The 14,870-nt window shown below is 47.2% G+C and overlaps 1 protein-coding gene across 2 annotated transcripts in view; it reads right to left on the reverse strand.

Moving 5' to 3' along the window:
* Window positions 1-1,118: 1,118 nt before the first annotated feature.
* Window positions 1,119-14,870, reverse strand: part of LSS (lanosterol synthase) — a 32,018-nt gene continuing 18,266 nt past the window's right edge. For both annotated transcript variants that reach the window (XM_060396177.1, XM_027961291.2), the window contains 5 exons: window positions 5,701-5,766; window positions 5,231-5,311; window positions 4,548-4,718; window positions 3,715-3,793; window positions 1,119-3,239 (listed from right to left, as the gene is read on the reverse strand). In XM_060396177.1, the coding sequence (XP_060252160.1) occupies window positions 3,108-3,239; window positions 3,715-3,793; window positions 4,548-4,718; window positions 5,231-5,311; window positions 5,701-5,766 (529 nt within the window). In that variant the 3' untranslated portion in view covers window positions 1,119-3,107. The remainder of the gene's footprint in view (window positions 3,240-3,714; window positions 3,794-4,547; window positions 4,719-5,230; window positions 5,312-5,700; window positions 5,767-14,870) is intronic.

A 14,870-nucleotide genomic window follows, 5' to 3' on the forward strand; every position in this document is an offset into this window, starting at 1 on the left:
ATGAGCCTTGAAGTGGGTTTTGCTTGGGCTTTTTGGTCTGTGAGTATCCTGCTACATGTGAGTTGAGCTTCATGAATGTGAGCTTATATGTATCATATTTGGGGAAATTTCAGCCACAGTTACTTAAGTATTTTGCTGCCTGCCTCCTGCCCTTCCTCCCCATTTCCTAGGACTCAGATTACACAGGGTGGACCACTCACTATTATCCAATAGGCCACTGAAGCTCTGCTCATTTTTTAATGTCTTCTGGCCACCTTCAAGGCGTTTCAGTGCCTGTCTACTCCTGGAAGACCCGAGGGCAGGCCCTGATCCTCAATCTTCCCGAGAAATGGGGGGTGTCAGAGAACACAGGGCCGAAGGCTCGCTCTGTCCTGCACCCATGAATATCCTAGCTGTGGGGCAGACACCCAAGTCTGCCTGAAGCCGCCAAAGCAGCTGCTCTGCAGTGATGGCAATGTAGGTCTCAGTCAGCCCCCGTGTGGTACTTTCCCATGGGGAAGCCTGAAGTCATGTACCAATAAGAGGCTCATAGAAACTAATGGGTGAATCATTTTCACTAAAGAAAACAAGTAACTCTGAAGTTACCAGTATCACCCTAACCTTGAGTGAAGAAAGGAGAGTCTGTAGAACAGCAGCAGAAATTCCAAGTGAAAAACGCAACCTTGAGGTGCATTTTTCCAAGTGAAAAACGCAACCAGTGTCAGGACTGCCTGCCCCAGGGCACCTAGGAAGTTTCCTGAGCTCTCCAGAGCTGCGTCTCTAGCTGCCAACATGGACATTTCCAAGGGCAGTTCCTGTGATCCTGCTGCGACCCAGACGCCTTATGGAGAAGAGAAGAACTCAGCTGCCCCTCCCCACAAGCAGGGAGAAAGCCGAGCCAGGAGCTTGGAGGCTGACACCACCAAGCAAGTCAAGCAACGTCCCTCCCAGTCCCCTTTGACTTTCTGGCCTGCATGTCCCCTTGTCTTATGCTTCTAACATTTTTTTTTTTAAAACAACGAGAGTCATAAATAAAACTTTTTACTGCAGATGGAGAGATGAAACTAAATCAAGCCAGCCAATTAACCTGTAAGTAGTTGCTGCGAACTGAGAGAATGAGGAAGCCACCATTGATGGCATCAGTTTTTAGACATTTTTATTACTAGAAAAAAATTCAGATCTATGTATCAACATTGGTTATGCTCAGTAAGGAAAGTACTTTCTTGGAGGCACATTTTTATTATGTATTAAGCACTTTTGGTTAGAGAATCCCTCAGAGGGTCAGATCTGGTTTATGTCCTGGTGAACATTCAGATTTTGCTCCCAATAACCAAAAGAAAAGCAATGTGAATCAAGACCCATTAATCCTTCACCCAGGATAGAGAACTTGATTTTTAATCAGGCTAAGGCAAGTCTTTCTCCCTCAGATAACTAGAGTGCCTCCTGCGTATCTTGTGCAGTTCTTTTTTCCCTGAGACTGAGGGGTGGTGGTCCAATGTCCACCATGGGGCGTGAAGGACCAGAGTCCATGATTGCTCCCAGGACAAGACAAGAGCACTACGTGCCTCTGCCTAGGGGCTGGATCTGGGCACTAAGGTAATTGGTGAGATAGGTGGCTTCCAATAATGTTTCAGTACAAAGGTGGAGTTCATTTCTTTTCGGGATGCTTAGTGTTTTGTCCAGTGACCCAGTCATGCCTGGCAGTATCCACTGCCAGGAGCAAACTGGTAAACCATCATCTGCTGCTGGAACAAGAGCAAAGTGGACGGATCCCAAAGGGTCCAGCACAGCACCTTCAGCAACATAAACACTCATTTAAAAGTGCCTGCAGAGAGTGTTGACCTTCAACCAGCACAGCTAGACAACACTAGGTGCCAGTGGGGCAGTTGGTAGAGCAGCAGGACCTGCCTGCCTACCTGTGCCCAGGCCCTACAAGGCTTGAAGCAGGAGGACCACCACCTGGGGTAGTTGTGGGGAGGGGGAATGGGGCAGCTCAGTAAAAGGCTCCTCGCAGGCGAGCCCCAGACAAACATCAGGGACAGCACTGGGGGTCCCAGGCCCGGCAGGAGCAAGGCCACAGGGTGCAAGCCTCTGAGAGACCTTCAGGGTTCCCGGCAGGAATGGTGGGAGCAGGGGGGCATCCAGGCGTCTCTAGCTGTCTGAGGGAGAGCACTTGGCTGGGGCAGCGTGGCTGAGGCTGCCATCAGAAGGGGAGGTGGTACCTCTATGGGTCACTCCAGCCCTGGGGTGGGCGAGAAGCAGGTGGGGCCCGGGGGGTGACACAAGGCCTGGTTCTGGCCCTCATCAAAGCTCTATGTCTTCACAGCCACATTCCTAGGAACCCTGCGCATGTGAGCTGCCCATCCTCGTAGGTCAGAAGCAATTCCAGGACTCAGACTTTCCAACCTGAGCCCGAAGTCCATGCATGCCAAACCAGAGGCATTTAGAAGCCAGAGGAGAACTGAGAGGCAGCACCCTGGAGGAGGCATGAGGGTCGTCCCCATGTGGGGCCACTCACGACCCCTCACCCCGAGTTAGCTCAGGTTTCTGCTTTCCTCATTAGGAGACAACTCTAATCTCTGGAGGCAGCCATGCTGGCGCCCCACAAGCTGGCTGAATCTCGACCTGGGGCAGGGCCAGCGTACAGCATCTGGCTCTCCTCTGAGCAGCCCTGGACACTCATCAAATCTGGTCCCAATCCCGGAGAGCCCAACCGGCCTCGGTGAACAGCAAGGCCCAGCCTCTCCTGCTGGGGTGCTGAGACTAGCAGGTCCCTCAGCCAGAGAGAGTTAGGGAGAGCCAGTCCTCCACGGCAAGATGCATACGAGGCGTAGTCGCTGGTCTCCCGAACTCAGCGGTTGGTCAGGAAAGCTCCCAGCCCTACCCACAGCGAGGCCAGGTACCGCTCCAGGCGGTTCCACGAAAGCAACGCACTGTATCCAGCGTCAACCCGTCAACCCGTCGCTCCCCTCACCAGTGCTCCTCTAGCCAGAAACTGCTCCAGCAGCTGGAAATCGAGTCTGAAGGCCCCACCCCCGCAGCAGGCCCCGCCCCACCCCGCCCAAACCTCCCCTGGAACTCGGGAGACCAGCACCCCCCTACCCGCCCAGGCACCCGCAGGCGTGCTCTCAAGGGTGGCCAGCGAGGGCGCTCTCAGGGTGCAGACGGGAGAAGCGCCCGAGGGCCCAGACGGGGAAGACGTTTCTGTAGCTAGTGTAGCTGATGGCGCAGGACTTGTTGAAGACGCCACTGATGTTCTCCTGAAAGGACACAAGGGTTAACACAGTGGCTCCACTAGGTGAACAGCTCCCTGAACCCAACCCTGACCTCAGCAGGGGGCCTACCACCACCCCCGCCCCCCCCACCTCTAGGACCCCAGGCCCTGCAGCAAACCTCAGCCTGGGCCACCAGCCCCTCGCAGGCTCATCTGGACTCAGCTGAGGGAGGTCAGCCTCCCCTAACCCCATGCCCTCCTACCCTTCCTTTTCAGCGAGGAGCCACTGGTTCAGCCCAAGGTGTCTTAGCCGTGAGCTTCTCTCCTCCAGCCCTTCCCTGACACCACCAGCCCTAACACCAGCAAGTGCTTCGTGTGCACCAGCCCAGGCCATTAGGACCTGCCACCATCACAGAGCTGCTTCCAACCCTAGTGATGCTTGCGAGGCCCAAACCCCCCAGGGGAAACCCCGCCCACAGGCCGTGAGGGGCATGGGGCCCTGTTGGGGGAGCCACACGTACCTGGGGCCAGTCGCCATTCGGCAGCTGCTTTTCAAGCAGGTAGCTGACTCCTCTCTCCAGGGCCGCCACGTCAGGGTGCCTGGGGGAGAGGGGCATTGAACACTCCCGCTGCCCCCCTGCATGAGACCCCCCTCCGGCAGGGTCCTCAGGCTCACACAGCCAAGCAAAAGGACAAGGATGAGAAACGCTGCCAGATGATGGACACCCTGAACCTCCAGGCCCGCTGGGAACAGTTAGTCCTCCAGACATCCCAAGGAGCGGGAATGCCACTGGGATGGATACGAAGGGGCAGGAGGGCAGCCCACCTGTGGCCAAGAGAGCTGTCCCTGCCATGAGCAGTGCTTTCCTGTCCACCTGGCCACTGGTCCTCAGGGCCTAACCTCGCTCGCTGCCACATGAGGCACCAGGAGGCGCGATGGCTCAGGTCAGGGTGCAGCCTGTCTGCCCCTGCCCACACCCTTGGCCTTCCTCTGACGGGTTTAGGGAGGTTTCCCAATGGCCCCAAATCCAACAGGGGGCACAGACTGGGGCACCACATACATGTCCATGTGCATGACTCTGCATGTGCGTGTCGTGTGCACATGCCTGAGTACGTTTGTGACGCAGAGCTGCTGCAGGTGCTGCCACACAGTCATGCCCTGACAGCCCTGTGCCCTGGCTGACCTTGTTCAGAGGCCTTTTGCAGGACCCACCCCTGGCCCTGTGAACCTGTCACCTAGGAAGGTGGCCCATAGGTCTCCCCCTCCCTCCGCTGCCGTGCCCATCCTGGCTGCCGGCTCACTGTCCTTCCTCCACCTGACCCCGCAGCTCCGGGACAGGCCTCAAGCCCCCACCTGACGGCCATCAGCCCCATCAGGGCCCAGCACGTGTTGTGGATCTGGGACTGGGCACTCTGCACATAGCGACGCTGCTCGCAGGACTCGAAGTCTTCCCCCCAGCCTCCATCTGCCATCTGTCGGGACAGCAGGAAATCACAGGCCCGGGAGATCTCTGCACAGGCAGCCCTGCAGAGACAGAAGACGCACAGCCATCACTCTGGGCAGGATCCCTGTCCCTCCTCACCCTAGCCAGGCTTCCTTGGGTAATGGAGACAGGGGTGTGGGCCCCCTGCACTCAGCACACCAGAGGGGAGGTGAAAGGGACAGAGGTACCAGCATCACAGGATTTTGGGAGATGACCAGACAGCTGCAGATGGGCTCCCGCACGTGACACAACCCAGCCTGGCCAGCCTCCTGGCCTGTGGCTGCTCCTGCTCCAGCCCAGGTGTGGGACTTGGGTGGGGCAGGTGAGCTGGGGGAGGGCAGAGGGCCGAAGGCTTCCTGCCCCACACCCGCAAGGAGGCTCTGCAGAGCAGCGAGGCACAGGACCTCATACATTTTTCTGGAAAACTGATCTCTCACTGTTTAAAAGCATGTAAAAAACAACCCCAAAGTCAAATATCAGAGGAAGAAACCCCCCAGCAGAGTATTATGCTGAGAAGACCCCCTCCCACCTCAGGGCAAATGCCTACACTCACCCATTATGGTAGGTGTGCCCCATGCAGGCGAAGGCTTCCAGCCCAAACCAGGCACCGTACGTGAAGCACACACCCCAGGAGCTGGAGGAAGACAAGGGGGAACAGCCCGGTCCCTGAGTTCTCAGCAGGGCACCAGACAACAGGCTGCAGGCACCTCCAGCACCTTCTGGAGTGCAGGGAGGGGCTGCATCTGTTTCCAAGGAAAACATCCATAAGCCTTCAACACGGAGACAGACCCGCCCAACCTGGCCTCCACAGACGGCTCCAGAAGCCAGATCCAAGCCCAGAGGAAGTGGGTGAGGAGCCATCAGGCCACCAAGTACTTCCAACGCCCTTGGCTACACTGCCCAGCAAAACGCTGAGCAGTGACTGTGGGGGAAGGCCCAGGAGCATGTCCAGAGACTTCTGGGCAGCACAGTGACCCCTTCCCACCCCTGCGCCTGGCATCTGCACCCACAGGCAGCACTCACCCTTCCCAGGAGCCATCAGGCCTCTGTTTCTGCCGACAGAACTGCAAGCCCCGCTCGAGGGTCTCCCTGCAACACAGTGGGACGTCGAGCTGTCCATTCCAGCAAAGCAGCAGTGCACCTGCTGCCCTACCCTACATGCTGCCGCCTCAGAGGCATGAACATCACTCAGTCAGTTCAGTCGCTCGGTCGTGTCCAACTCTTTGCGACCCCATGGACTGCAGCACTCCAGGCTGCTTTCAACCACCAGCTCCCAGAGTTTGCTCAAACTCATGTCCATCAAGTTGGTGATGCCATCCAACCATCTCATCCTCTGTCATCCCCTTCTCCTCCTGCCTTCAATCTTTCCCAGCATCAGGGTCTTTTCCAACGAGTCAGTTCTCATCAAGTGGCCAAAGTACTGGAGTTTCAGCTTCAGCATCACTCCTTCCAGTGAATATTCAGGACTGATTTCCTTTAGGATTCAATGGTTGGATCTCTTTGCAGTCCAAGAGACTCTTAAGAATCTTCTCCAACACCACAGTTCAAAAGCATTAATTTTTCAGTGCTCAGCTTTCTTTATGGTCCAGCTCTCACATCCATACATGACGACTGGAAAAATCATAGCTTTGACTAGATGGACATTTGCTAGCAAAGTAATGTCTCTGTTTTTTAATATGCTGTCTAGGTTGGTCATGCCTTTTCTTCCAAGAAGCAAGCATCTTTTAATCCCATGGCTGCAGTCACCATCTGCAGTGGTTTTGAAGCCCAGTGTTTCACATGACATACTCTGCATATAAATTAAATGAGTAAGCTGACAATATACAGCCTTGACACACTCCTTTCCCAATTTGGAACCAGTCCATTGTTCCATGTCTGGTTCTAACTGTTGCTTCTTGACCTGCATACAGATTTCTCAGGAGGCAGGTCAGGTGGTCTGTATTCTCATCTCTTGAAGAATTTTCCAGTTTGTTGTGATCCACACAGTCAAAGGCTTTGGCATAATCAATAAAACAGAAGTAAATGTATTTCTGGAACTCTCTTGCTTTTTCAATGATCCAACAATGTTGGCAATTTGATCTCTGCTTCCTCTGCCTTTTCTAAATCCACCTTGAACATCTGGAAGTTCATGATTCATGTACTATTGAAGCCTGGCTTGGAGACTTTTGAGCATTACTTTGCTAGCATGTGAGATGCGTGCAATTGTGCAGTAGTTTGAGCATTCTTTGGCATTGCCTTCCTTTGAGATTGGAATGAAAACTGACCTTTTCCAGTCCTGCGTCCACTGCTCAGTTTTTCAAATTTGCTGGCATACTGAGTGCAGCACTTTCACAGCATCATCTTTTAGGATTTGAAATAGCTTAGCTGGAATTCCATCACCTACACTAGCTTTGTTCGTAGTGATGCTTCCTAAGGCCCACTTGACTTTGCATTCTAGGCTGTCTGGCTCTAGCTGAGTGATCACACCATTGTGGTTTTCTGGGTCATTAAGATCTTTTTATATAGTTCTTCTGTGTACTCCAGACACCTCTTCTTAATATCTTCAGCTTCTGTTAGGTCCATACCATTTCTGTTCTTTATTGTGCCCAATATGAGCATGATCTCCCTTAAAATACATAAGATAAGTATAAGCATGATCTTCCTTAAAATATGTAATGGCAAATGGTTCATAGAGGAGATATGAAAGAACAGCGATCACAGGTCACAGGAGGAGAGTGAAGAGGCAGATAAAGGAACAAATGAAGGAGAGAAAATCTCAGGGACAAGCCCATAAGAGAAGCAGGTACAAAGGGGATCAGTGTCACCAAAAACAGGGTCGGTGATATAGATAGGTTTAAGTCACACAAATGGAATTTTGTAAATAAACATAAAGTGAGAGAGAAAATGATATATTCAGAGGGCAGAGAAGGTCCATCACAGGCCTAACTGATACTTCTGAAGCAGACCGGGTTCTCTGAAAAGGCTAGAGGTGAAGGTATACATACAACCTCAGGATGACTCACCCTCCACAATGCTCACTTGCCCCCAGGCACTCAGCCCATGTCATCCTTGAGTGGTGGCCCATAACCTGCATGTAGCCCGCTGACCCTGCAAGTTGACAGTCACTGCCTCCAGCTCCCCTTGACTGATGGATGGACTGCCTGGTGCTACTGGACCCACCCTTGCTGGTTCTCATGCAGCCACTGTACAGAAGCCCCTGTGTCAGGAACTCAAGGGTGGCTCCAGCCAGTGGTCAGCAAGGACATGGGGCCTGGGGCCAACAACCCACAGGGGATGGAAACAGGCCAACAACCGCACGCATTTGGGGCAGACCCCAGTTGAGGCTCAGGTGAGGCCCCCACACTGCCAGCATCCTGACGGCCACCTAGGGAAATCCAGAGCAGGGGCCCCGGCTCAGCCGTGCCCAGACTCCTGACCCACAGAAACTATGAGGTGATAAACGAGTGTTGCTTTGGGTGACCAAGTCTGTCATAATACTGTCACCCAGCAAGAGGCACTAGTACAAAGGATGAAGGAACAAATAAATAACTTCAGCAATGAAAAGAGTGATATGACTCTAGTTTTAGCAGAAATTAAAAAGTGAAAAAAAGAAAAACATACACATTTGGAAACTTAGACAAAACGTACAAATTACTCAGAATATTAACTTATCAAAACGGCCTCAAGAATAAAGGGCCTGAATAGTCCTACAACTACTAAAGATACACATAAAAAAACAAACTTTGCCCAGAAAAAGAACTCCAGGTCTAGACATTTTATAAGTGAATTCTACTGAATCACCAAGAACAATCATTCTAATCTTATACAAACTCTTCTAGGGAATAGAAAGAGGAAGGAAGGTTTTCCCTGGTTCATTCTGGGAGCTCAATGTAAGCTTCTCAATCAGCCAGATAAGAGTGATGTGGTAAAGTAAAAACTTCAGACTGTTCATTAATGGACACAGATGGCAAGCTTCCAAATGTCATTCTTAATGGAGAAATATTAGAAGCATTGTCCTTCAAAATCAGGAAAGATGCCACTATTACCAGTTCTGCTAAGCAAAATACTAAAGGTCTCAGCCAGGGCAATGAAACAAGAAAATGGATTACACGCCTATAGATTGAAAGGAAAAATATGTCATTTATAAGCTTTCTCTAAGAGAAAACCCAAAAGAATCTATAAGCAATTATTCAGAACAGAAAGAGTTGTCTAGATGGATTCACTGGTGAATTCTACCACACATTTGAGGAAGAAATTATACCACCTCTACAATCTCTTCCAAAGACCAGAACAGGGAATTCTGCCTTATTCACTTGATGAGCACAGCATACTAAAAACAGATAAGGACATTATAAGAAAGGAAAACTATAGATCAGTATCTCTCAGTAGCACAGGCATTAAAAAATCCTCAATAAAATATTAGCAAATCCAATCTAATCATGTATGAAAAGAATTACATATCACAAGTGAGATTTATCCCAGGCATGAAACAACTGGTTCAACACTGAAAAATCTAATAATGCAATCTATCAAATCAACAGGCTAAAGAAGAAGAGAAATCACATGACCAAACAAACAGCTATAGAAGAAATATTTACCAAAATCTAACAGTTACTCATGATTAAAAAAAAAAAAAACTTTCAGCAAGCTAGGGACAGAAAGGAAGTTCCTCAACTTGAAAAAGGGCAGCCAAAAAAACCTACAGCTAATATCATAATAGTGGTGAGAAACTAGATGCTTTCCTGCCAAATCAGGAACAAGAATGTCTACTCTCAGCACTGATATTCAACTCCATATGGGAAGTCCTAGCTAAAGCAACAGGACAAGAAAAGGAAATAAAAGGGATACATATTGGGGATGAAGAAATAAAACTGTCTTTGGTCACAGATTACCTGATTATTTACCTAGAAAATCCCAAAGACTCAACCAAAAAACTCCTGGAACTACTAAATAATTATACCGAGGTTGCAGGATACAAGATTAATATACAATAGACAATTGTTTTCCTACCACAATGAACAATTCAATTCTGAAATTAAAATCACAATACCCATTATGTTAGCACCAAAAAATTTTTAATGCAAAGAGTGAATCTGAATGTAAACTGTGGACTTGGGATGACAATAATGTGTTGATACTGGTTCATCAATTGTAAATTAAAAAAAGATGTACCAAATTAATGTAGGATATTAATAACAGGGAAACAAGGTGGGAGGGAAGTGGCTAAACAGGAACCCTCTATGCAATCTCTGTAAACCTAAGACTGCTACATAAGACAAAGTGTATTAAAAACTTCATAAAGTTTAGGAAACTGTCTAGCTAGAAGATCAATATCAAAATCAATTGCAGATGATCCTGGAAAGATGGCAGGGCAGGCAGCACAGGGGTCCCTCTCCCACCAGGACGACAGCTGCACCGGCAGAATGTGTCCAACATGACTATTCTGGAAGCCGACAACTGTTGAAGGACTGGAGGGTAACTGTTCTCAGCTCTTATCACAGAAGCACTACCCATCCCCTACCCCAGGGCCCAGCGGGCAGCCGTGCATGTGCCTTGGAGCATCTGCAGGACCCAGGGTGGGCTTCCCTGGTGGGTCAGACAGTAAAAGAGTCTGCCTGCGATGCGGGAGACCTGGGTTCAATCCCTGGGTTGGGAAGATCTCCTAGAGGAGGGCATAACAACCCACTCCAGTATTCCTGCCTGGAGAATCCCCATGGATAGAGGAGCCTGGCAGACTACAGTCCATGGGGTTGCACAGAGTTGGACATGACTGAGCAACTAAGCACAGCACAGCACAAGAGAGTTTTCTCCTATGTGGGAGGACTTACTGCAACTTCTTATTTCTCAAACTTTGGTCATAGACTATCGGAGAATTATGATTAACATTATAATTGGTTAAATTTTTAAAAAGAAAGACTATCGTGTATTGATAGTTTGGGTTAGCAGTTCACAAACTTTATCTATGAATCATCTGGGATGTTATATAAATGCAGGCTCTAGCTTAGCAGGTCTAGGACAGGCCCAAGTGGATGGGCCCATTTCAAAGAGTGCCCAGAGACTGGGATGTGTGTCCTACACCATGACTAGGGACATAACACTTGAAAGGGCCTGGGCGCAATGTGCTACCTGTGCCAGTGCCTCTCCTCCTAGCAGGCCTGGATTTCCTGGCTGTTTGACAAGCCCACCTTAAAAAGTGCTGGCGGAGCCCCACTGAGGTGCAGCCCAACTTGTCTGACTTTTAACCTATTCCTGTTTTCTCGCCACTTCAATATCCTTTTTCTTTATGGTGAAGGACCTCATTCTTTGACCTAGCAAAGATACAGGTACCTGTGTTTTTAGGGGTTTTTTTTCTTAAGAAGTTTTATTGATGTATAATTGACATATGATATATTACTTGAAGTATATAATTTAGTAAGTTCTACTACATGTATACACTTGAGAAAGCATCGTCATACTCAGGACAATGGACAAACCATCCCCCTAATGTGTCCTTATGCTCCTGATGCTCCCTCCACCCTCTGGAAACCAATGATCTGCTTCCATTACAAAGATCAATCTGTCTTTTCCAGAGTTCTAAAGAAAAAAAATCATAAGCATGTAAAAGAAAAGAACATTTATATATTATCTATACCTATATAAAGAAATAGTGTATACCTTCAATTTTATCCATAATTTATAGATTTTTTATAGATTCATTTATCTATATGCAAAAGAATGCTCAAACTACTGCACAATTGCACCCATCTCACATGCTAGTAAAGTAATGCTCAAAATTTTCCAAGCCAGGCTTCAGCAATACGTGAACCGTGAATTCCCTGATGTTCAAGCTGGTTTTATAAAAGGCAGAGGAACCAGAGATCAAATTGCCAACATCTGCTGGATCATGGAAAAGCAAGAGAGTTCCAGAAAAACATCTATTTCTGCTTTATTGACTATGCCAAAGCCTTTGACTGTGTGGATCACAATAAACTGTGGAAAATTCTGAAACAGATGGGAATACCAGACCACCTAACCTGCCTCTTGAGAAATCTGTATGCAGGTCAGGAAGCAACAGTTAGAACTAGACATGGAACAATATACTGGTTCCAAATAGGAAAAGGAGTACGTCAAGGCTGTATATTGTCACCCTGCTTATTTAACTTATATGCAGAGTACATCATGAGAAGCGCTGGACTGGAAGAAACACAAGCTGGAATCAAGATTGCCCAGAGAAATATCAATAACCTCAGATATGCAGATAACACCACCCTTATGGCAGAAAGTGAAGAGGAACTAGAAAGCTTCTTGATGAAAGTGAAAGAGGAGAGCGAAAAAGTTGGCTTAAAGCTCAACATTCAGAAAACGAAGATCATGGCATCTGGTCCCATCACTTCATGGGAAACAGATGGGGAAACAGTAGAAACAGTATCAGACTTTATTTTTTTAGGCTCCAAAATCACTGCAGATGGTGACTGCAGCTTACTCCTTGGAAGAAAAGTTATGGCCAACCTAGATAGCATATTCAAAAGCAGAGACATTACTTTGCCGACTAAGGTCAGTCTAGTCAAGGCAATGGTTTTTCCTGTGGTCATGTATGGATGTGAGAGTTGGACTGTGAAGAAGGCTGAGCGCCGAAGAATCAATGCTTTTGAACTGTGGTGTTGGAGAAGACTCTTGAGAGTCCCTTGGACTGCAAGGAGATCCAACCAGTCCATTCTGAAGGAGATCAGCCCTGGGATTTCTTTGGAAGAAATGATGCTAAAGCTGAAGCTCCAATACTTTGGCCACCTCATGCGAAGAGTTGACTCATTGGAAAAGACTCTGATGCTGGGAGGGATTGGGGGCAGGAGGAGAAGGGGATGACTGAGGATGAGATGGCTGGATGGCATCATGGACTCGATGGACGTGAGTCTGAGTGAACTCCAGGAGATGGTGATGGACAGCGAGGCCTGGCATGCTGTGATTCATGGGGTCACAAAGAGTTGGACACGACTGAGCAACTGAACTGACTAACTGAACTGATATAGGTAATAGTTATTACTTACACTTAGTAAGTAAGTTATTACTTACTTATATATATAAGTAATAGTTTCATAAAGTACAAAATAGAATGCATGCATGGCATATACTGAAAACAAGAAACATATGTCCATTTATAAAACTTTTCTTTCAGTTAGTTCCACGGTTTTACATGCAAAGCTACAGGCAGTAATGTACACTGTATTTCTTCTAAGGAACGACTGAACATGTTTGAAAATCACCTTTCTCATAGGACGGCAAATTGAGTGACAAAGGGCTGTGCACCAGTCAAACAGGCCAGCACAGCCACACCACCCTGCACACACAGCTGTAACTCCTCAAAGCCAGGTGCAGCCACTCTCTGATAGGCCCCTGCTTTGCCGCCTTGTCTTTTCAGATTTCAGCCAGGGAGCAATCTTATACCTACTTGCAAGGCTGGGAATTCTGGTGGAGTTTTCAAAGACAGTCACAGCTGATAGTTGAAGCTGCCACCAGTTCAGAAGTTTTTCTCCCATCTTTCAAATCTTTATTCTGCCTACTCAACTCAGAGAGCAACCCCCTTCAGCAGCTACGTGGGCATCCTGCATCCCTGCCTGTTCGGTCCTTCCCACTCTAGCAGAGAACGCCAGGATGAACCCGTAGACACAAAGGAATCTCATAATGTAATTTTCAAAAAGCATATGGTTTAACTGTATTATGTAGAAAGAGTTCACAATCATTTGCTGTAGTTCACAGGCAACTATGCTATCCTCTAAGAGTGACAACTGGCTTCCCAGGTGGTGAAGTGGTAAAGAATACGCCTGCCAATGCAGGAGATGCAAGAGACATGGGCTTGTCCCGTGCGTCGGGATAATCCCTTGGAAGAGGAAATGGTGTTGCTGCTCCAGTATTCTCATCTGGAAAAACCCATGGACAGAGGAGCCTGGCAGGCTATCCTGCCAGGATAAAAAAAAAAGAGTCGAACATGACTAAGCAACTGAGCACACACACACACTTGAGAGTGACAACTGCCTTGCATCCTTTCTAGATAAGCTTTGTAAGTTTTTGAAATTGAGAAAATAACATATGAACTAATAAAGCTGAAACTACAGCATTTAAAAAAGAGGCTTTTCAAAGAAAATACAAACTGCCTATAGCAAGTTCCCTTGCCAAAACTGATTTGCAAAAGAGCTAAGCTTGTTCCTTTGTTTACAAAACTACGAGAAATAATACGGATGAAAAAAGTGGACTATATAGAAGAAGTCGGATATATGTTTTCAGTAGAAGGCATGAGGGATAAATATGCATTTTCATTCAAGGAAACAAGAAAGTAATTTTGTTCTAAGGTAAAATTACTGTTCCAGAATAAAAAAGGAAAAAGGACAAAACCTGAATGGATGTAAAAATCTATAGGTTTATAGCTTCTATAGGTTTATAGAAGAGGAATTATAAGAAAGGAATTTTATGTTTAGTCAAGTCAACTAAGATTACAATGGATTTTATGCTAGTTTTTTAAAAAGGAAGAATTTTAATATCAAAATCACTGATACAAGATTAGGATTTGTTTTTGTTAAAAGGATATTTTTCTTAGATTGTTGGTCTGATCTTAATAAGAAAGATTTTGTTTACCTTTAATAATAATATGCCTAGGAAACTAAAATTCAATGATTTCTCTTTATCAGGTCTTTGATTACTTAAGAAAACTGAGTCTTCTCTACTAAAAGAAAGAAAAAAAAATTTTTTCACTACTATCTAACTTTCATTATGTGTTAAATTTCATGGGAAATACTGTCAAATAAGAAGTGAGGCTGAACTTTTTTTTAGGAAATATTTATATGGAAATTGTTAATATAAATATTCCAAAAACACAGGCTTTCTTGGTGGCTCAGCAGTAAACAATCAGCCTGCAATGCAGGAGACACAGGTTCGATCCCTGAGTTGGGAAAATCCCCTGGAGAAGGAAAAGGCAACCCACTCCAGTATTCTTGGCTGAGAAATCCCATGGACAGAGGAGCCTGGCAGGCTATGGTCCATGGGGTCACAGAAGAGTCACACGTGACTTAGCAACTAAACAACAATCAGAAATCATGAAATTCCCCAAAATCTGGTATGTCTTGATATAATGTCATCAGTCATAATACCAATTATTGTCATTTAACAAACAGTTATTATTATTTTAAAATAGTTATTATTTGTTTTACTTTGCAGCTTTTGCAAAAATATTCCTGCAAAAGTGC

The sequence above is a fragment of the Ovis aries genome, chromosome 1, assembly GCF_016772045.2.
Source record: "Ovis aries strain OAR_USU_Benz2616 breed Rambouillet chromosome 1, ARS-UI_Ramb_v3.0, whole genome shotgun sequence".
Taxonomy (NCBI): Eukaryota; Metazoa; Chordata; class Mammalia; order Artiodactyla; family Bovidae; genus Ovis; species Ovis aries.